Here is a 23,845-nt window from a genome sequence, read left to right on the forward strand (position 1 = left end):
ACTAGCATTCGTTTGGCGTTGTGCTTGTGTCTAGAGTCCAACATTCACTCTTCTTGTAGCTCTGTTTTGCTCTCCTGAGGGATGTATCTGGCCTCTCGGCTGCTAAATTGCAATAAGGGAGTGTCCTACATATTCCACCTTTAAGACTCATCTCAAACACTGGCTTCAGTCAAACCAGATCTGTGATCACTTTTAACTCAGTATGCAGCAAAGTGTATTTGTCTTTCTATTTGTGTACTTCATATCTGTATATTGTGAGTTGTGATGTTTTCTGTTTTCTGATACCTGCCTAGGGACCACGGGTGTAAATGAGCCTTTTTGCTCTAATCCGGTATGTTAACATCATGTATTTTTTACTGATGTTCATTAACATGCATTGTGGCTATAAAATCCACGAATGAAAATAAATTCACTACTATGTTCACCAGAGAGCTGCCGACTCTATCCATCTGACATTTTGCCTGGCAGGTCGTGTTCATTGGGTTGAGAGAGAAATGAGGTTGATGAGACTGAATCAAAACAGTAAAGACACTTAAAAGAGCTCACAGACATTTTATCTGCAGTTAATATAAAAAGTGCAACTTTAAACAAGCAAAACAATGGCTCTCTCAACTGTAATGTGTGTTAAGTGTAGTCTGTTTGAGTGATCAAATTATGTATTGCACTTAAGTAGAGGGAAATGTGCCAGGTGTATCTACTGGAAGCTGAGATATGATCCTTTCATGATATGTGTAGTTCATATTTTTTAACCAATCACGTAAGAAATGGCAGTGCCCCTGCAGTGCTGATTCCCCACCTACAGTAATTTCTTCAGGAGATAAGGTTTGTTGCCAATAAAAGCTTCAACTGTTTACATTTTGTCAAAAAACACACTGCGAGTTGCATCTGTTAATATCTCATTCGTATGGCAGAAAACAGATTTTTTTTTTTCTCAATGTGCCATTGCAGAGATCTGCCTATCTTGTTCTCTTTAGATTAAATGTTACATTACATCATTGCCTGTCACAACCTATCGGTGACACAGTCTGTTCAGATATAATGGCTATAAGTATTCATCCGGTCTTCATTCAAATCAGAGCAGACACGCAGACGCTCTCTGACACACACTGAATAAACTCTGTGTAACTAATGTTGCTGCCTCAGAGAATTTGCTTTATTGAAAATGTCTTCAACCATGTTAAATGCTTGTTTACAATATGATAAAAAAAAGAGTGAATGTCTTCCTATCTTCCTCTCTCTTTAGATAGTTTCTATCTGTCAAACATTTCACACAACCTTGTCATCTCACGAGGTCCTCACTACACCCTAACCCTCCACTCATGTTTTTGGCTGGAGTAATGTTTATCATGGTCACCAACTTAGTTTAGCGTGTTAGCATGCTAATATTTGCTAATTACCACCAAAGAAAGTTGGTGGAGTTGAGGCTGATGTGAATGTCATTCATTTGCAGGTCACTGAAGTGCAAGCAGTGAACTAATTTTGATGCGTTGATCCTGCTAGATAAGAACTCAGGGTGTTATAAAAATGATTACAATTCATCATGAGAGGGGCATGAATGTGTTGACCAGATTTTACGACAACCTGTCCGATCGTAGTTGAGATATTTCAGTCTGGAGCAAACTGATGGACTGACCTACACACTAGCACTGCCGTCCCTGGATCCGTGCCGATATCGTGGCTACAAACATCCCTCATTTCATATTCTACTATTTCGTGAACACAAATTTTCTAAGTTAACTTCTTTCCATCTTTTTTTTCTGATTATTCTACCGTCTACCATCAATTCACTCTCTCATTTTTCTCCTTCTGTCTCTGCATCCATCTCTACCCTCACCCTCTCCACCTCTGCAGTGCTGGATGTTGGCCATCTTGCCCCCAGCGCTGTTGTTCAGGGACGAGACTAATGGTGGCCCCTCCATCAAAGGCCACCAAGCCACTCTACCATTGGCTGTCCACGAGAGCCTTTACTCTGATTGGCTGGCTGGCAGGGGTCTTGTAGCTTTGCTGTTCCCTCTGACCTTCCCTACTGACCCTGCGGTTCTGACCAACCACACACAAACACACACACACAAACAGAACTACACTTACATGCACACATATACACGTGCAACACTATATATAGACAAAATATGTATAATAATTATATAAAGAGAACCTGTCATTTATCATCAAACTAATGGTTTGACTGCTGAAATTTGATTTAAGCCGTTTCACAGCAAAGCAATCTTTAACATCACAAAAATAAATAAATTAGTAATTTTTAATAAAAGAAAGTAAAGATGGGGAAGACTTTCCATCTCAAAGAAATGCTTGAAGATATGGAATATTAGAGAAAAGTCAGGAGACAAAAGCCCTTGAGTGGTAATAGCTGCTTCCAACACAAAGACAATTAAGATTCATCTCATCTTCAGAGCTCCCTCCACCATCAGAAGAGGAGTTACTTCCTAATCAAAATATTAACACCATCCAAAACATCAGCCTAGCTTTTGATTATACCAACTCCAAATCCATCCCCAAAAGCATTCAGTCCTCAAAGAGCTACAACAGCAACAAATACCACCCAAAAAAAAAACTTCTCTCCTCCCGCCTCCATCTCTCTCTTGCTCTCTCCATTTTTAACAGCCCCCTTCGTTATTTTCTCCATCCATCAAAGGCGGCAGTAATTATTAATGAGAGCCTCCCTGTTCTCTCTGCATTATGCATGAGAGCCTTGCCTCTGAAAGCAGAGGGTAATGGGGGGTGGACAGAAGGGGAGGGGCTACGGGTCACACACATGCACGCACGCATACACACACCGCCTCTCAGGGTCACTGACCTACACCCAGAAGAGCCAAAAATATTTATTAATTGCCCCCCTGCCCAAAATCAGCAAATTTTAAAGTAACCCCTTCCACACAAATGGAAGTCAAAATCAGACAAAGTGGGTGGGTGGGGGGGGGGGCATGACTCTGGAAGTAAGTACTCTCTCCAACATTCATACACAAACCAACGTACACAAACGCACTTGCATTCACTTTTTGGGCTTTTGTGTTTAAACCCGCTGAGATTTCTTGCAACTCTGTAAAATCTCTTCCACTGTTTACACTTGCAACAAAAAAATGGCTCCACTCAGTTTGTCCCTGCCGGCCGTCGGGGGGATAAAAGCCTGCCATTTCTCCACACTTCCAACTTCACCTGCCCTCCTTCTTTCTGCAATTTGTACTCCTTCAGTTTTCTTCTCTGACCTACCCCCCACCCCCTCACTGAATTCCTTCCAACATCCATCCTTTTCTTCAATTTACCACATGTGCATGTATGTTTGTGTGTTTCAGTGGTGGTGAAAGAAGGGGTGGGCACACACCACGCACAGTCAGAATTGTGATGTTCAGTTGCATGCATGCAAAAAAAAACAAAAACAAAAAAAACAGGAGGATGAAACAGTAAGACGGTAATCAGATTAAATGGGATGTTGGCTGCTATGAAAAACTGGAAAGGAAGGGAGGAGAGAAGGAGGAGACGGAGGAAGAAATTACAGGCCGGGAAAGAACGAAGGCACTGTACCGATGCGTGTAACATGTCTCTTTCTTCCTGCTCCTCTACAGAACCGGTGGCCTTTTTCTCCCTGAGTGTCTTCTACACAACAACCTTTCATCCGTTAACAACTGTAAGAGCCGAGATTAGCCTAACCTCTACACCTCTTTAGGTGCTGTCCCTCCTTCCTTCCTCCCTCTGCATTTCAGCAGAGCAGTCGGCACCCAAACAGACGTAAACCAAGAAAAGACTGCAAATGAGGCAAAAAAAAAAAAATTAATCAGAGACGAAAGAATACACATTTCAGCAGTCAAGCTATTGTCAGTGTCCACAATAATTAAGAAAAGTTTCTGCATAATTGGTGACTTTTCGCATCCTTCTGAGTTTGGAGGAAAAACATTTGAAGTGAGTTCAGAATTACTGCACTTGGCAGTGCGTACCAATTAGTCTGCGGAGTGAGAACTAATGAACAATCTCATGTAGTTTCCTTTTCCTCCCTCTTTTACCTCTTTATTCCTACCCTCTACCTCCAACTCCCTGCACTGTCATTCAATGCAATACTAGTTTCAACCCCTTCAGGCATAACGCTGCCTTCTGCACATGTTGAAACATCAAGCGAGGATTATTTCGCTGAAGAAGTCTGACCAGCTATCGTCATTTCTACTATTCTGCCACAAAAGTGCAAAAAAAAAAAAAAAAAGTATAATGCCTGATAACTGCCGTCTTCCCCGTGTGTGTATATGTGTGTGCGTGATAGTACTCAGGGTTGTGCTGTGCCCCGCGGTCCCGTTACGACTGTGTGCGTGCCAGCAGAGCCCTCTCCTCCTCTCCTCTCTCAGCTGCTATTTTTGCCCTGTTCTTATGTAAGCCGCTCCTGATGGGCTGGAGACAGAGGCAGAGAACCGAGTTGGGATGGCGAGAGCATCCCCAGTGGATACACACATACACTTGCCTGCACGTGCAAACACATGCACGCACGCACGCACACACACACACACACACACACACACACACACACACACACACACACACACACACACACACACACACACACACACACACACACACACTCTGCATGTATGTGTATATTATATATATATATATATAATATATACATACATGTATGACATATGCAAACACACGGAGCAAAACAGAAAGTGATGCGCTGTTGGCTGTCAGATGGTGACACTACACATACAGAGACAAGCTTAAAACAACAGTGGAACTGTGTGTGCACGTGTGCACATAGGACTCTAAGGTGTGCATGCACATTGTAGATCATCACTGCAGTAATCGTCATCTCTTTTGAAAATCTGTTGTACTCCTCTCCCTAGCTTTCATTTTATGTTCTCTGCCGGAGCAGTGCTCTCTAACATGATCACTTCATGGTTCTGGGCATGTTGTCAGAGCACTGTGACTCTGGCCCTTGTGCTGTTTATTTTTGGCTGCATCCAAATCTAACAAGCAGACCTTGTTCTACTGTTATACCCAGATCAGTCCGGATGAGAGTAGAAGTTGATTTCCTAATGTTTACGTCAGTGATATCATGTTTAGTAATGATAATTTTTTTTTTTAATGTTAGACAGTGTTCAGGTCAGCAGTTCCAGAAGAAATATATGCAGAATATTTGTATTATTAGCCTTCGACCACTCTCACAAATAACACACAGCTTTGGAGACAGAGAGTTCAATTCTTATCAAATTTACATATTTATTTTTACTTTATTTCAAATAGTTAATATTTTAAAATAAACAGAAATATGATCAATTAACATTGGTACAATGTAATAACTATAATATTACTATAAATTACAATGAAGTCCAGAGTCAGTTTCACTTCACTGCAGGTGATATATTTTAAAGAAAATATTGCTTATCTTGTTTTGCAGCAAAAATCTTTTGGAACCATTCGTCTGATGATGAACTGTGTGATCAATTTGCCAACACTCAATTGCCAGTTTTCATAATTTGAAATTAAAGCTGACAGTGTTTTAGTTTGTGTTCATGTGTGTGTTTGTGTGTTAAATTAGTTGATGTTTTTATCTAACAGCAGTGGTGCTGAGGTCTGTTTCTAATAAACAACTGAAGCTCAGGCTGAAATCTAATGCTTTTAATTTTTCAAAGTTGTAACATTTGTTTTGTTATTTGCTCTCTTACTTATCAGTACTCTTCCGTTCATTGCCAATTCATTTCATCCATATTGTTTCACTTTTATAGATTTATTTTTAACTTTTTTTTTTCTTGAGAACATAAGACTTCTAAAAATAAAGACATGTAAGTTATAAAGCTTCAACATAATCAAATGGACACGCACATCTCCACCCCCACGCTGTGCACACACGTGCCGCAATCTCCATAAATTAGGGCTGTCAGCGTGTGTGAGGGTGTAATAAATGACACCTGGTAATGAGCACGCCATTCTCAGCCAACCAGGGGAGATGGAAGAGGTTTGGTTAGAAGTGTGGGGGTGGCAGAGGTCACAGGTCAGGGGTCAAGGTCAGCTCCTGTGGGGTTTGGCTTTAGATGGCAGGGACACCCCTAAATTAAGGGATGTGGTGCCACAGGGGGAGACATGGGGGTACCCCAACAGGGAATTGGCGTGTGTCGCAGCCAGCTGGGGTGAAGATATTATATAAATGGAATATTCATGCTCATTTCTATTGTCAGAAAGTAACTGCCACCAGCATGACTTAGCAGATTGTTGACAGCTTGATATATGTCTATTTGAGTGTGATCTGACCTTATTCATGATAAGTGTGATATGTGATATGCCATTTTTATATGTCATAAGACATTTTTGTCACTTAACACAGAGTATATGTCCACTGCAGCGACCACACAGTGCAATTTACAAAACATAAGAAAAAAGAAAATCTCAAATGAATAAAAATGGCAACCATCACTGATTTTCAGATAGCACTTTCCAGTTTAATAGACCTGTAAAATATCATTTTCTACCGTGTGACTCCACCAACATCTACCTACAAGGGTGAGCTTGCATGTACGTGTAGATGTTATCAAATGAGGACAGTCGCGTCGGCCATCTTAGCTGTGCATTAGTGTTTTTGTGTCTACCGGTGTGTATGCCTGCGATGCCTGTTCACTGACGCAGCATCAGCAGCCCACACCATAAATACTGCATGGCCTCAAAAAATAGAGAGGATAGAGGGAATGAGGGTAGAGGGGAAAAAAGGAGAGGAAAAGAGATGAGGGGGAAACAAAGAGGAGGGGAAAAGCCTCGGTTGTTAGGATGAAGGGCGGCAGAGGGGGGGAAGGAGGGGAACGAAGGAAGAGATTTTTTATTTTTTTTTTTAGGTTGGGGTGGGGGGTGGGGGGTGACTAAGAGATAAAAGCGGAGTGAGTTGATGCGAGTGTGTTTGTGTGATGAGCGGATGGCCTCGGGGAGCGGTCGACTCTCTGAGCTGCTGTGCGGATGTGCTGACGGGCTCCGGGGCCGCTGGCTCACTCACTCGGCCCTCTGCTCCGCTCACAGCAAAAGGGGACAGGATTGGGGGAGGGGAGCGGGTGGGGGTTGGCGAGTACAGGTGAGACGGGTGAGATAGAGGTGGGGTGGGTGAGACAGGAGGAGAGCGGACAACTTGTAGGAAAAATGAACTGGGGGGGGTGGAGAATGGAAAAGAGAGAGGAAAAGGAGGTGACCCTAAGTTTGAGTAGGTTAAGGAGGAAAAAAAAAACAGTGAGGGTGACTATGGGAGGAGTAGAGAAAAACAGAAGGGTGAGTTGACAGGTTTCCAAGGTGAAGAAGTGGCTTCATATGGTCCTTCTACCCTCCACTGGCAGTGAAGGGGACGTGGGCTACAGGGAGTGAAACGCGGCCTTCTGTGAGGAAGCATTCAGTGAACAAACTGACAGGACACTGGTGCAGCTGTGTGCACCCTCTGCATGCACAGTGCACGTGTGTGTGTGAGCGTGTGTTCTGCCTGTCCGCATGCATGCACAAATGGAGTAAAGCCGTCTATGAGTGGGCATAATGAGCACTTGTGCATAATGTGAAGTGAACAGTATGCTTGCGTACGAAAGATGTGTGCGCAATTGATCCGCAGTGTGTGAAAGAACAGCACGATGTGTTTGCATCTCGACGGAGATCATTCTCAACACATCAAATCATCTTTTCAACCGCCGTGATGAAACAAAACTGCTGTTACCCTCTGACTTGTGGGTGTCACTTTGACTGTGCACAGTTCGCCCTGTGCTCCAGTGTTTCCATACACTCGCATGAGGAGGTTGTGATACTGAAGAGTTGTCATAATGCAGACATAAGAAACTTGTAATATGGGAGCATGTTGAATGGGGGGTCTTTATGCAACATCCCAGGGAAGCCAGCAGATTGAGACTAGTGTTGCTGAATATGGAAAGAGGGCATACAGCAAAGGCTGCTGGGAGTTTCTGATTGGCTGCTAATGTTGCTATCCAGGCTGGGATTGGTGGAGCTGACGCAGCCCGACATCACGTTGTCGGGACTAAACCCTTTTGAACTGAGGCAAAGCAGTGAGGCACGTATCTCAAAACACACACGCACACGCACACACTCTCATACGTGCATACACACACTTGCAGATGCACACCTACATATACACATTAAAAGGAGGAATTGCATGCCACTGAATATGTATCTAAACATGATAGTTGCACTCTAACATATTGAGCAGATAAGGCAGGACGGGCTCAGTGTTGATATGTCTGGAGAAAACAGAATTCGTAATGTTCCCGGGCCCGTCTCCATATACGATGATCTCCAGTGAATCTGTGCAGTTAAAAGGGAAAAAGAGCGAACTTCCTTAACTTCTCCATTCTCTTTTAAGCCAAGCTCTAAGGTGGACAGAATAAATTGGAGCCTAAGCATGCGTGAAGGCACAGCCAGCGGGCCCCTTTCCACCTCTCCACGCCACATTTGTCAAATCAGAGGAATTTCTGCTACACGTGAACCCAGAATCGGAGAAGAGAGAAGCGGCGGGGAGTAACGCTCCAAGAAAAAGATGTACGCTCGAGTTTGTGGTTCAAAGTATGTCACCTGGTCTTAACTGTGACAAAAAAAAAAACACAACTAGCGGAGTGCATAGACAATAAGCTGCATGCTATTAATAAAACATGAGATGAGACAAGGCGGTGAGTCAGGGGAAATGCATGACTACTCGTTTGGCCTCACTGCCATTGCCCCGTGGCGTGTCAGCTCCACTCTGCGTGTGCCTTTGCCCGTAGTAAGATGTGTCTCTACCCTTGGCTACAGAGAACAGGAGGAGAATCTCTTCTGATCGGCATTCTTGTGGTTTTGGGATGAACCTGAATACTCAACAGTTTCTGCTTCCCTGGCTCCTGCTGTAAACCCACCTCCCTCTGAACAGGTGAAGTGAAACACGAAGAACGTGTGATGTATTTAGTTGGTTAGCAGTGAAAGACGCACAAACATGGCTGACATTTGAGTGTATTCGGGTCACACGGTGTATGAGGCAGCAATCATGACAGATGCAAAAGAGATGACAGAACTGACGTGTGTGTGTGTGTGTGTGTGTGTGTGTGTGTGTGTGTGTGTGTGTGTGTGTGTGTGTGTGTGAGCGAGCCTGTTTTAAAGCTGAAGGTCGGGCCTATGAATCTTTGATCCATCTCTTCCCAACTTGTCGTGCCCCTCCCTACATTCAACATGAGTGAGCAGAGTACCTCTTTGCCTGTCCTTTCGCTCTCACACATACATGCATGCACGCACGCATGCATACACATACACACACACACACACACACACACACACACACACACACACACACACACACACACACACACACACACACACACACACACACACACACACACACACACACACACACACACACACACACACACCCTCCCCATGCCCTCCCGGTGCATTAATGTTCTTACATCACCTCCTCCAGTGAGCAGAGAAAACAAGAGAGCAAGAGACTCGGAAGAGAAGAGATGGAGAGATGGGTTTTTTTTTTTTTTTTAGGGAGGGGGGTTGGTTGGGGTTCTTGAGGAGGAGGAGCTGAGAGATTGGTGGTGAAGGGATGTGTGTCATTAAAGAGGAGAGGTGAGGGGACCAGGATTCAAAAACTATCAAGTTAAATATACAGCACACTGTATAGAACATGGAGTGTAGGAATACAGATGCAGCATTTGAATTCATTAGGTGAAATGTTACACTGTCATAGTAAAGTTTTTCAAAATGTACCAACTTCCTGTGATTGACAACTTCATGGCCGCTGCCAAGGGAATAAACCCACCAATGAAACGCAGCGAGCACAATAAAACATAAGTTCACAGACATCACTCGACCCAGAAAAGAACAAATTTAGTTTCATCAGTGAATCAGTCAGAGCTGCACACGTGATGCGAATGACAAAAGGGAAAGATTCCTCAGCTGGTTCACGTTGGACAAAGTACACGCCACGCACACGCTCCAACACCGAGAGGGATTTGGGTTTTTTTTTTTGCAGTAGGGGTTTGAACACGTACCACACTGGTATGTCTCTCCATGGATGGCTGGATCTCAGACACATTAACACTGTCTGGCGTTGACTTACACCCATGAGACCCCCTCCCCAACCCCAACCCCAACCCCAACCGCACCCCCATCCCCTCACCCCACCACCACCACTACAACGCACACGCAGGCACACGTCTGGGCATCATCCTTCTGCTCTAATACACCCTGCGCCCCTCGGGACGGGTCTTATTTGAGGGCAACGTTTGGGTTTGCGTAAGTGTGTGTGTGTGTGTGTGTGTGTGTGTGTGTGTGTGTGTGTGTGTGTGTGTGTGTGTGTAAGTGTGCGTGTGTTGCTACCTTGTGTAGGATCGTGGCTCTCCCAAAAGCGTTTGAGCAGCTCCTCCAGGCTGATGTCTTCAGGGGAGAAGACCACCCTCACCACCTCAGTGTGACCTGTCAGACCTACAGCAGAAACACAAACCTGCATTAATCATAATCAAGTTGTACGACGCTCTTCACTTATGACGTCTGCTTGACTCATCGCTCCCTCCTCCTCCTCCTCATTCTACTGTTCCTCCCGAAGTTTCACTCACAAATGCTGGCAGGAACAATTGACCAACACCAAAATCATCGTATGTTTATGTGAATAGGTAACGCCAATGTGCTGAGCGTATGAGTCATTGGGAGCATGTGCGAGAGAGAGAGAGAGAGAGAGAGCACAGTAAAGGTTGGAGCTTATGGTAGAAGTTGCCAAGAGCACGCACACACACACACACACACACACACACACACACACACACACACACACACACACACACACACACACACACACACACACTCGCTCCTGTCTGCAACTGCCAGGACCCCAGAGCTTCAACAAGCTGCCTGCAGGCATTCTCAAACTGGAGGCTGCTTTAGGTCTCACATGCAGGTGTGTGTGCACACACACACACACACACTTAGGGCAGAAAAGGTATACTCACACACTTCACCCCAACATACCATTGCTTAATGTACATACCAAGGTGTTAGCTGAGGATTGTATCAATAGTAGCATTTCCCTTCTCTTGCTCGCACATTACACAGACACATGCACCCACAGCATATACACACACACACAAGCATGCCCACACAGATAGACGCATCAGGTGCATTGCAGACAATAGGAGAAAAACCTGCCAAATTCATGCATCAGGCCTGAGACCCACTTTCTGTCTCGAAATGACACTCAGCACGCCCAAAGGCCCAAAGGATTATTCTTGCGCCAACTCATCATGGAAGACTTCACCTGTTTAAACAGCTGTTACCTAAATGGAGAACAGGAACACTTTTCAGGTGAGGATACAACAACAAATAGTCAGTGTTTGCTAGTGGCCTTCACATTTTTTCTTTATGGCGGCAACGTATAACACCCATATAGGACTGCATACTGAGTTGTAGGCTAACATTTATGGTGCAGGAACATCAACAAGAATGGTAGAAAGTGGTACAAACAGAAAACACAAGTGCAACAAAGATAGCTGTCAAGACCTGTTGAAAAAAAAAAAAAAAAAAGTGAATATGCTTCATGATTTTCCACGTTTGTCCCACCTGAAGGGGGTGAAAGGCTGAGAAGTGATGCAGACCAGCACCACTAAAGCCGCTAGAGATTCAATGTTTTGCTGAAGGACACTTCAGCAGGGTGAATGGCCTTCTGGGTGATGACAGCCTCCCCGAATCAACATGCCACCCCATTGCCCCTTTTTGTTTCATCATTCCCGGCTGTTAAAAAAAAAATAACAAGTGACTTTACAAAGATAAGGTTCTCATACTTTTCAATAGGCAGCTTCACTGACAATAAAATAGACAGATCTCACAGGAAAACCTCACCAGAAAAACAGCTCTATTTGACACCTCTGATACTTACTTAATGACTCATGTTACCATTTTCTTGACAAGCAACAGCTGCAGCATCTCTTCTCATCTCTAAAGCTGGATTTATACTTCTGTGTTAAGAGGTTACGGCGTACCTATGGCAACTACTGTACATGCGTATGCTCTGAAGCGACGCTGTAACCGACATGCTGCTCGTCACAAGTGTAACCACATGCTACAGACTCTACGGAGATAAAATGTGGACACTGCATAAATTGTAACTGGCTTTTGTTTTCTCCTACAAGTTTCTGATGGCGGCAGTGATGGATGAGAGTGAAAACAACGTGAAGCATGTTGAAAAGGTTGCGTTATCTTCTCCATTTCACAGACACACATATAGCAAAGCCATTTACACTGCACACCTTCTGCTATCACTGGTCTCTATCACAGTGACTGAAACAACGTAAACACGCCACCTGCATGGAATACATCCGCTCTGAGTAATGAAACCAGGCAGGCCTCCCCACCACTGCTTCTATCAGAAACACAGTTGCTGTAGGGAGCATAATTAAAGCGTCTCAGTCGTGTATGATACACCAGTTTGGTGTGAGACCAACAAATAAAATCCAGCACTGGACTAAAAATCAAAACCTGCACCATAGTCATCTACAGCATGTTAACCCCTTGTGTCAAGTATAAATCTAGTTTCAGAAGCAAAGATTGAAGTTGTGGTTTCTCTCATTAAAATGTTATCACAGTCTTTCCCTGGCCTTCACCAGTAGTTAGTTGCCTAAACTTGTGCGGAACAGAAAACACTGTTATGAGTCATTTTTAGAACAAACATAGGGGTCATATGAAAGATGCTGACAACATCCGTAACCTATTTTGCTGTAATGTTCAGAGAACTTCAGAGCTAAAGCACAAAAGGTTACAGCTCTTGATTCCGTACTGTGAATTAATTGAGATAAAATGTGCTGATTGATAACTGATAGCCCCTCTCAGCTGTCCATATTGTCTGTCCCTCTCAAGACAAACCTGGCTGCACCTCAACCTCTCTTATTTCTGTCTGTCAGACCATCCACCTATCTGCCTGTCCTTCCATCCTTCCCTGGCTCTGCTGACAGGTCCATCAGCCCCTTCTCTCCTGTCCGTCTGTCTGTCTGCCCTGGCTGTGTTGACAGCTCCTCGGTCTCATGCCGTCGCAGTGTTCTGCTCCGTCATGGCCACTGGAGCGATGCCTGCACTCTCTCAGCCGATGGACAGGCAACCGTTCTTTCTCACACTTTTTTTTTTTTCCCTCAAATTTTCTTACCCCTCAAAAGTTTATTTCACCAGTTCCCTCACTTGCTGCTGGTCTCAATCTCTCTTTCTCTGTCATCTGTCTCTATCTCCGTCCTGACCATCTTGTTGCTGGGGAGCTGACAGAGAGAGAGAGAGAGAGAGAGAGAGAGAGAGACTAGGAGGCAGACAGATAGGAAACATACAATCCCTTGAAGGGCTCGGCTCAGAAAGTCTGCCAGCCAAGCCCAAAGCATCTTTCCCCTCCTCTCCATGTCCCCCATGCTGTGCCTGCACCTAGACTCCACGCCTGCCTGCAATGATGTGCCCTCAGAAATGGAGCAGCCCCAAACTAACAGCTCATGACTTCTAAAACACAAGAGAGCCACACGGGGTAAGACAGAGCCCAGACATCTTCATTTGAATTATATATCATCTCCGTACACGATCTACTTGAAATCTCATGATGAGGTTACCAGAAAGAAACAGATTCAGACACACAGAGAGGTAGCCAGACATTTCCACAGCAAATACACAGAATTCGAGAATAAACACCTTGTTCACCAAATCATAGTCTTTGGGAAAGAAGCCCATTTATGGCGCTTCGTACACAGTAACTTCTGTTGGCAAAAAACGCCGCAGTACAGCACAGTACAGAGCCCAATCCTTACAAGTAGGTCATGGGGGGGTGGGGACGGGGGGGGCAGCCCATCTGGAGCAGTACATTCTGAGTAGTTTGACTGCAGATGAAGGGAAGGAGGCGAGAGGATGAGAGTGCTGTGCTTAAAACACCCTTTCCGACTCGGTTTCTTTATCTTTCTGGGCTCTTGAACCTTGACTGATCTTACCGAGAAATGTCCTGCCAACCTACTTCACCTCCTCACAAGGAAGGCAGCATGATTGGTTAATATGAATCAAAGTGTAGACGCTGTAAATAGACAAAAAAAGTATAGGCTAGTACCTGAGCAGACCTCGTGGTAGGTGGGGTTGGGTGTAAAGCCTCCGGCATAGCCCACTTGTGTGGAGAAGACCCCCGGAAGCCTCCAGAAAAGTCTCTCTGCTCCCCAGAAACAGCCCATACCTGGACGTGAAGACAGCATGCAAACAAACACACACAGTATTAGTGCTTCTGTGCTCTGATAGCATCCACAGAGAGGGCAACGTTTCACCACCACGTGTTGGAACCGCAGATTCCACACTGGGTTATTTCTGATATTTAAAAAAAAAAAATGTGCGTGATTGTGTGGTCTCACCAAACATGATGGTCTCCATGCCTTCTGGGAAAGGCTCCACAGTGGGATTCCCACTGACTGCATGTTTGTCTGTGAAGGGACACAGTGTGGAAATCTGCTATCAGATCACAGCAGTGTTTCAACAGCACAAATTACAGTATGCGAGTTAAGAGGCCCATTAGCTGCTTCAACTAGGCCGCATAGGTCTGCACTCTGTTACAGGCTGACCCAGGCCAGCGGATCAGAGCCAGAGGCTTCTGTGCTGGAAGACATTTAAGAGATTACACAGCTTTGACCGCCATCCTATCCCTGCTGTCCTCTCCTCAATACCCACAATTAAATACAGTTATTTTCTGATCTCTCTTTTACTCCGGCGTATGTCTTTGAATGTGAGCGTATTAAGCGAGAGGCTCTGCACCATCAGGTAGCCACAAAGCGCGCTGGCGACGACACGTCAGGGGCACACACTTGTTAAACCCCCACAAGCAGAGGAGGGCCTCGCAACTAGACCCAGTGCTATCCTAATCTTCGCCATGTTAAAAATACCCAGTAAGTAAAACAAACTGGAGTGCTGAGAGGTGGCAGGGGGGGGTGTCACTCTACTGCCAACTGTGCTGCCTGGAATTAGAGTGCTAAAAAGGAAGTGTATGTGTGTGTGTCTGTGTAGCCCACAGATGTGTGAGGAGGATTAGGGTTTAAGAAGACTGAGGTGACTTAGCGTGCAAATCTCCACTAAGCAAGGCTGGTTTGTACTGCAACCACTAATATTAGTCTACAGATAAACAGGCCACAGGGTACAACCAAGAGCTTAGGCACATACCAATAATGGATGCTTGCTCTATGTTCTTTGTGTGATTGCTCTGTGGCCGCTCAGAGATGAGATGTGTGACATTGACCTGAATACAAACAATCTCTAATCTGATACAGACATAATAGTTCATTTCCTAGATAGGCCCGGGATGATCTCTAACTGTGACAACAGGCCAAAGACCAACAGCTACCTGCAGTTTATTTCAGGCTTAAAATGATTACTGTAAAGCCACACAGCACAGAGGCACTGAGAGGAAACTGTGTTGCCAAGCCAGGACCCGAAAGATTAACAAATGTTTTTGAAGAATATTGGCGGCAAAAGAAGCACCGCAGCACTTGAGCTGATAACGGCTGTCTTGTTGTGCCACCTTAAGGGCACTTTTTGATATTAGACAAAACTGTTTGGTTTTTTTTTTCTGCGCAGTAACAGATTGCCGAAGCATAAAGGACTCCTAAAATGTCACAGGGGCCTGGCTGCCCTCAGGCAGTGCCTTCCTGCCCTCCTGTTGTGCGACAGTTCTGTCTTTTAGCAGCAGGTTGTTTGGTACTGCCAGGTCACGTTCACGGGCACAGTCAGCTGCAGTCAAAGTATATCTGTGTCAGTGACTGTACTGACTAAATATTCTCAGTCCACGGGGGTGACTGAAGGTGGTGGGAGGACAGGAGAAATCTTCATTCTTCTTCTCTGAATTTGTTTGGTCTCTATCCTCTGCTCACCCTCAGCCTGTTGTCCTTCGTTTCTGGCCACAGCGATAAAAAAAGTACTGAAGTTGCCAAATGACTGAGAGAGAGAAAATTTGAGAGTGAGAGAGAGAGAGAGAGACAAGAGTGCGATAGGAGGAGGAGGAGTGGGAGGAGGAGAGATCAGCCTGCCAAAACAATAAAAGGAGTAAATAGCCAGTGAGAAGCAACAGATGAGGGTAGCAGAGAGGCAGTGAAGGATTCTTTTGGCTTTCAGACCACCATGCCTTTGAGCGCTATATGAAAAGACCAAGCACTTCATCCAAGAGAGAACACAGAGAAAACAAACAAGAAAACAAATAAACAAACAAACAAGAAAAAAAAGAGAGCGGTAAAACGAAGACAGCCAAGAACACGCCGACACAGCACTGTCCAGAGCAGCCAACTCCGAGCCAAAACTCCCCGCCCTCTCGTCTCTCTCAGCTGCTCTCCATCTTCAACTTCACACTCTCTTCCTCACACCACCACTTCCCATCATCCCTCACTCCCCTCTTTACAAACACGTGTGCGCCCGCCTGCACGCACACAAGCACGCAATCAGCAGCACAATCGCTCGCGCGCCAACCTCTGCTGTGGGTATTTCTCCCATGGAGCAGCTGGCAGAGGTCCAGGCGGTGCCAGGCTGGCTCCTTTCACTGTGCCTAGCCCAGCATTCCCCCCTGCCAGCCCAGTGCCCACACCCCATTCTGCCAGAATTACCCCACCTAACACACACACAGGCACTGAGAAAGAACTGGCTGAATACCCTCACTACGCTGCCTCACTACGCCAGCAAAAGAAAGAACAGAGGACGACAAAAAACAAGCAGGGAGGGTGACTGACTGAGCTTACAAAAGAAGAAAACAGGCTGAATATGGGGGAAGGATTCATGAAGAGGATTTTTTTTTTCCAACTTGGATGAGATATGGGCGTAATTTCTTTTGTGCGCCTTTGTTTTTGAGGATATCTGAAAAGCGCAATGCAGGCTATACAGTACAGCGAGACTGAAGCGGAATACTTTGGTCACCTTTTGTTGCTTTTAGCTTGGTGGTTGTAGGCGGCTGGACCAGAACCAAAACATCGGACCCGGTGCCCTGCCACTCTGCTTATATCATGGTTACAATCAGTCAAGGACACAACAATCTGTCTGTTGCTTAGCGGATAATAACGTCCAGTTTGACTTGTTTTGGTGGGTATTTAGTCTTTGCAACTCTCCGGTTGTACCCCATGGTCCTGTGTTTCTCACCCGTACAACTGAAGTCCAAGTGCTGCTGCCCCCTCACGCAGAGACACGGGAGAGGTACTATCCCTGGATGCCAAAAGTGGTGACGGAAAGGTTGATTTCCAGGCTGCTTTGTTTATTTCCTTCCAAAAATCCATTCTCTCCCTTTCCCTCTCTTTTCCTCTTCCCTCCCTCTCACTATTCCTCTTTCTAGCTTCACACAGGTTGGCAGGGAGTCAGACACGAGTCGTCAGAGGAGGCTGATGCTTTATACTGGTGCCAACTACCCTCTGCTGTATGGGAGGATGGGTAGGGGCGAGAAAGAATGGGGCAAACAAGGGGAGGGGAGGAAAGAGGCAAGGCTGATGGGAGGTGGTCCATTTTTAAGAACAGTAAGAGGTAAGTAAAGGAAATAATGCTGCTGTGGCCTTAAAACAATCAACACAACTTGGTATTGTGACATACATACATATGAGGCTGCCTCTGTTCAGACTGGGAAAACTGTCTACACTCTGGAGAGTCCAACTTTCAAGCCATCCATGCATTCCATACATATTGTAGCCTAGCAACAGAAACAGTTGCTATGGAGAAGAGTCGACTATCTACTTTAGCGCTGACTCCATTATCTTCCTCTAGCAAGATGGAGGCACATCCTGTTGGGGACTGCTCAAACAGTCAATTTGATGGGGGAAAAAGGTGTGGGCGTCCTGCTGGTCAGCATAAATGTATAAATGCATCTTGTTTTTAACTGTATAGTAAAAGGAAATTCATCTTGACAGTCTCCCTTTACAGATATATAAGAGCAAATCCTTCCATTTTCTATACCGCTTCCTCTCATCAGCATGCATTGGGCAAGATGCACAGTACACTGTTCAGGGTCTCCAATTTACCTAAGTGAAAATGGGAAGGAAACCAAAGCACCTGAAGGAAACCCATGCAGACACAGAGAGAACATATAAACTCCACATTTAAGGTTGGGTCCAGACACATTTGGTCCCTGCACTGAGGGAACAGTGCTAATCACTGAACCACAGTGCTGCCCATGAGCAAATCTTTCTCATTTATTTGTCTACCGTATACTTATTTGCATGCTCTTCCACTTACTTACACATTTTTTCTTACCCTCTGAGCTCATTGCAAAAGCCAAAAAGCAAGGGCATCTGGAGACAGCAGAGATGGGAAAACAACAGAGAAATAATGCCAGAAATATATCTTCGCCATGAACCTGCTTTAAAGAGTTATGGAGAAGCATGTAACAGAGATTGATTTTGGTCAGCTGACCTCCCCCATCCTGCTTGGAAGAAATATTGGCAGTCTATTCTGCACTGACTCAAAATAATAGCTACTGTGCCCCTACCATGTAGCAATCTGCCACTGGATCATTCTCGCCAAGGTCACAGAGTACATTATACACACTGGAGCGAGGGAGGGAATGGAGGACACCGGGACGTCTGAACAAGGAATGAGGAGCTTCTTTAAAGAGGCAACTTTTGAAAGTAGTGATTTTCATTGTACAGAGGGGACAAATGTGTCCGCTCACTCACACACAAGGCTGGGGCTGCACAGTGCAAATGTGGAGACAGTCCTTGCAACCCCTACATTACTCATGCTTATTGGCCCAAGCTGACAAACACAGAAGCATGCTATTCCAACACACACATACACACTCTGGAACAACCCCATCCCCACCTAAGCTGCCCCCCATGGTGAAAGGGGAGGAACAGATTTCTGCCATGCGGTGTCTCCGAGCTGCTTCGACAGACGGAGCAGGAACTTACGACGGGGCGGAGCCTTCATGCGCATAATGCCCAGATGGGCCCCTGGACGCTGCGGCACCGCTTCTTCCTATGACACTCACACCCAGCTCCCACAATGCACTTTGCGGATGCTCATGTCTGAGTAGGTGATGACTGGGAGCACCAGGTTCAAACTGCACCATATTTCTCCTTTGTCGCAGACTCCTACGAGCCCTCCTGTCCCAAAATAGGTAGATGAAAAGATGAATGAAAGGACGAGACGGGCTGAGATGTGAGGGAGAGGTGTGACTGGGTCCTACACATCAAAAATGAATGAAATTATAAATAGGTGAGCAAAAGTGGGAGTATAATGTGTTCATTTCATGCCCAGCCACTGGCAAAACAGAAACAGAAACTTCACTTCAGAGTGACAGCTAAAACATTTTACAAGCAATAGTAACTGAAATGTCATATTCTCTGGGAGTGCCAGTATGTCTCTGACAGTGCTGGGAACTTGATCCATACAGATTTGCTTTATCCCAGTTTAATCATCAACTATTTGTAACACAATCCTACCATACATCCCAACAGGCTTTCGCTGCCACTTCAGATTTTGTGGTTGACTCAAAGATTTCATCACTGTCCCCTAAGAGGCTAAAAAGAAAAAAGTATTAAACCAAGTGTACCATAGATGTACTCGGTTTATAAAGGTTAAGTATGCAAGAATAGGTTCCCAAGGGGCCAAAATTTCAAAGGGAGAAAACACTGTCGATAAAGGAAGTAGCCTTACACTGTGGGAAAATATTCTGTCATGAATCAAACACATTTATGTGATTCTTTATCCAAGACTCAGAGCAATGAAGTCTGGTGGTTCCCAACCTTTTTATATTCTAAGACAGTGCAACAGAGAATATATCAACTGAAAAAGAAGCTGGCAGTTGTCCTTCAGGAGTCGTTGTAATTCATCCACTATTGCTTTCTCAGTTTCTACATCCACTGTCATAAAGAATTCCAAGATGCTTGAGTACGCCGCACTGTTTCAACATTATCTTTGTTCATTATGAAAAATTAGCACATTTGCGCTTCAGCTTCCTCTGAAAGTGGTCTCATAATAACAGACTTGAGACATATTCTGTGACCATCATTTCAGTCAGTCTGGAGTTGTGATTGTGTTTTCTTATCACCACACCTTGGACGTATCCGACAGACAGTTAAATCACGTTTGGACTGATCTCCAGACCAAACTTCATCAGACACGAGGACTGCGTCAAGCTGACTGTCGGCCAAAGATTCTCCATTTTCTCATTTCAAGGGCTCCTCAAATAAAGACAGTTTCAACCACAGACATCCACTTGAAAAAAGGTTTTGTCCCTGGACCATATAATCTGTAAAAATTGATGTGTTATCTTATCCGCCTTTTGTGTTTTCTGCAGAATTGAGATATTAGAAAAGTTCAAGCCTGTGGTCATAGAAGCCATATCCTGGAGCGGAGCATGACTTCAGTGCCTGACGCCACGCAGAATCTGGTAGGCGGAGAATCCAAAAAAAAAAAAAAAAAAAAAAAGTTGAGGAAACGCCTCATCTAGTTGCAGCTGTCCTGTCACTTTACTGCCTGTATGTCAGCTCACAACACTTATACGAACATCCATCTCAAATTAAGAATTGTTTTCAAAATAACGAACCCCATCAGTCACTGCAATCACTGCATTCCTTAATAAAACAGCGTGAGGCTATTTGCTGTCATTGTTTTTACATCAGCTGTGCCAGCTGCGCCCTGTGGGACAGTACTTTTCACCGTGGGTTATTTACCTGCCACGACCGTTTTCTCCTCTCTTCCTTTCAGAGCGCGGTCTCTGCTTGGCAGCTGAGTCTTATCTGACATTGTGTCCGCGGCAGCGATCGAAACAGAGACAAGAAGGAGCCAAACTGTGTGTGTTTGTGTTTGGGAGAACCACTGTGGTGAAAATGGCCGAGTCTTCCGGGATGCCTCCATAACGCCACGCTGTTGCGCTTTACAGCGGGGATGGGAAGCGGGGATGGGAAACGGGGAGGGGGGGGGGCAGGGGCAGGGGGGAGGGGTTGGAGAGACGGCGGCGAAAACGCCATCAGTATGAATATTCATCGTGCGTGGGCAGCGTCGTGCACTGCATATTAACTAGTCAAGGGGTTAATATGACTTTGGCACAAAAGCCTACAGTGCACCGTGTGCGGGAACGAAATTAAATTTAAATAAATATCCACGCCGTTCAGCATGCAAATGAGCGCTCGCCAATTATCAGCTCTCATTCTGTGGGAGGTGTTTCTGGTGGATCAGGTTAGAGTATGGACGTGCGGGTGGGTAGGTTTCCCTTTGTGGTTCGTTTTTACATCAAGGAACCCGTGTTTAGGATTTATCTGGACGAGTAACAGCTTCAAGACCGCTCTGGCCCCACGAATCATGTATTTTACAAATATTGAAAAGCATCTGAGACAGAAATCAGTGGTTGGGTTCCTATACTTGATTCAGTCTCCGTGTTGCAATACCTGACACTCAGCACTGACCATATGATGCAGTATGTTTCATATAAAAAGCCGTGCAGAGATTGATGCACTGTCCATTTGGAAAGAACTATCCAGCACTATCCCATGTTGGGTCTCTTTATCTCTTTTTTTGTAATTTACACCTTAAAACTGCAATTTATTAAAAAAAAAAAAAAAAAATGATATAGGCCAAATGTGATATGAGTCATATATCTGTGTAGTGGGACATTCAAGAAGGCGTCTTAGGTTTTTGCACTTGAAAGAACTGGTTAGTTAATATCTGTTGGCAAATGCCAAAGTCATAAAATTTCATCACTTAAATAAATAATATATTTGTCTTCAAGTTACCTGCTCATTCTATGCTATCTTCAAGGTTAAAAAAAGACACTGCAGCCTATCGCGTCTTACAATATACAGAAAGTTGCAGATTGCAATTCAAAGTCTTTAGGCAAGTCATATCAATAATCCGCTTAACTGTAATACTGAATATCGGTGTTCAGGATGTGTCAAGTCATCGAAAGCTGGACATGATTTAGAATTAGTCACAGATGTAAAATCCATGGACAATAAAGAACAGAGCTGAAGCAATTAGTCGATCGACTGTGTGTTGGACAAGAGCATTTTAAGACGTCACTATGGACTCTGGGCAACTCTGATGGATGTTTTTCCACTATTTTCTGATATTTTATGTACCAAACAATGAATTAAGTTCATTGTTAGTCGTAGCCCTAGACCAAGGAGTCATCAAGGACCTTGTGGTCATAGACACTCACACCACTGCTATGTCGTCTCCCCACATTTCCTGTCTGATTCTCTACTGTAGCCTGTCAAGTAAAGGCAAAATATACCAAAAATAATCTGAGAAAAGGTCACCGGCGTGCACTGGTCAGGTCATTCTCAGAAGTGATTTCACTGCTCTCGGGTTTTATTTGACTACAGTCTGACCTGAAAGGGATGTGATAGTAATGAGGATGATTATTTAAGTGTGGGAACTTCTTGTGTATGCCACGAACCAACCAATCTACCAGTAACAAGAATTCAGGGCATTGTTCCTATATCCTCTAAGCCAGAATAACATCACACCCTGCTGCAATCCCCCTTTCCTCTCTCTCTCTCTCTCTCTCTCTCTCTCTTCCTCTTTCTCTCTCTCTTATCTGCTGGGGAAATGAAGCTCAATCACCTGCGGAGGAGCTGAGGGCGGCACAGGGGACTTTGCAATGCAAATGCCAGGTAATTACCCGAAAGCCAGGAGAGTGGAAGCACACAGATGAAAATAGAGCAGGCAGAAAGAGAGAGAGAGAGGGGGAAAGAGATGAACTGAACACTGGGTTCACATGCCTGTTGATGCAGGATGATTGGGGTGTTTTGAGGGTGTGTGGAGATGTAGGAAGAGGAAAGGGGGAGGGGGGAGGAGGAGACAAAAAGGCGATGAGAGACACAGGGATGGATGGAAACCACATACATGCATACAGAGATCCCACTATGCGTGTTAATTTCCCCCCTGGTGTGTGTGTGTGTGTGTCTGCGTCTGTGAATGTATGTGTGCATACCTCTTTCAAATGATCAATAAATTTTTGTCCACCACTCTCTCCTGTGTCTATGCTGTGATGGAGGAAGGATCTACTTTTAATTCAGAGGAATATTGGTGGTGAATAAACCTTTTTTTTTTGCATGAGTGTGGTAGTAGTTTGAGTAGAAGTGTGTCTGTGTGTGTGTACACTTGCATGTGTAAGTGTTTGCGTGTGTGCGTACATGAGCCAGCATGCACCACTGTGTGCGTGCTCTCTAATAGGCACTCGTGTATGCAGTGTGTGTGTGTGTGTGTGTGTGTGTGTGTACGGTGGGTGATTGCATATGTTCGCGTGTGTGGTTTGTGTGTTGTACCGGAGGATTTAGTGAGTGTGCCAGCTTGCAGCTGTTTGATTGTCAGTGAGTGAGAGCAAAGAGATGTGCAGATGTGAGTGAGTATCAAAGAGATTATGAAATGACCTGGAATTAACCACCTCACTAGAATTGAACTGGGTATCGTGGCACCTTAAGCCCCCCGTTTGACTCAGAGATGGCTGGAGAGCTTCATGTTACCTGGTTCAGACAGTTTAATGCAATTTCATTTAACGAACCAAAATGCTTATTTGTAATTCAATATAGCACTCTAGTGTTTGTTTGATTGTTTGTGTGTTGGTGGAAGATATTACTAAGCAATAGTGTGACTCACAAGCAGTTTGCACAGCCACTCAATAGCTGCCTCTGATTAACATCTGAACGGAACAGGAGCCAGCCAACCAGAAAACTGTTTTGGCGATTTAGTGTAATTGTGGCTTTGCTAAAGTCTCACTTCACCTAATTAGAATAATAAATCACGCTGCCTCGTTGTTTTCAAAGGGTCCTCCATCGTCTCGCCGAAGCAGGTGGGATTGTGGGATGGTGTGAAAAAACAAAGGGTTTGATTGCTGAAGCTACAGTCAGTTAAAAGCAATGTGGCGCTCTCCAGGGATTCACATTCAAAA

At 44.9% G+C, this 23,845-nt stretch overlaps 1 protein-coding gene across 1 annotated transcript in view; it reads right to left on the reverse strand.

Moving 5' to 3' along the window:
• msrab (methionine sulfoxide reductase Ab) overlaps positions 1-20,831 on the reverse strand; it is a 32,963-nt gene extending 12,132 nt beyond the window's left edge. The window contains exons 1-4 of the mRNA XM_071498395.1: positions 20,628-20,831; positions 14,352-14,420; positions 14,060-14,179; positions 10,324-10,428 (exon numbers count right to left, since the gene is read on the reverse strand). Coding sequence (XP_071354496.1) covers positions 10,324-10,428; positions 14,060-14,179; positions 14,352-14,420; positions 20,628-20,811 — 478 coding nt within the window. The 5' untranslated portion in view covers positions 20,812-20,831. The remainder of the gene's footprint in view (positions 1-10,323; positions 10,429-14,059; positions 14,180-14,351; positions 14,421-20,627) is intronic.
• Positions 20,832-23,845: the final 3,014 nt, after the last annotated feature.

This window comes from Trachinotus anak, unplaced genomic scaffold (genome assembly GCF_046630095.1).
Source record: "Trachinotus anak isolate AG129_WGS33_773 ecotype Australia unplaced genomic scaffold, CSIRO_AGI_Tana_v1 ptg000015l, whole genome shotgun sequence".
In the NCBI taxonomy this organism is placed as follows: Eukaryota; Metazoa; Chordata; class Actinopteri; order Carangiformes; family Carangidae; genus Trachinotus; species Trachinotus anak.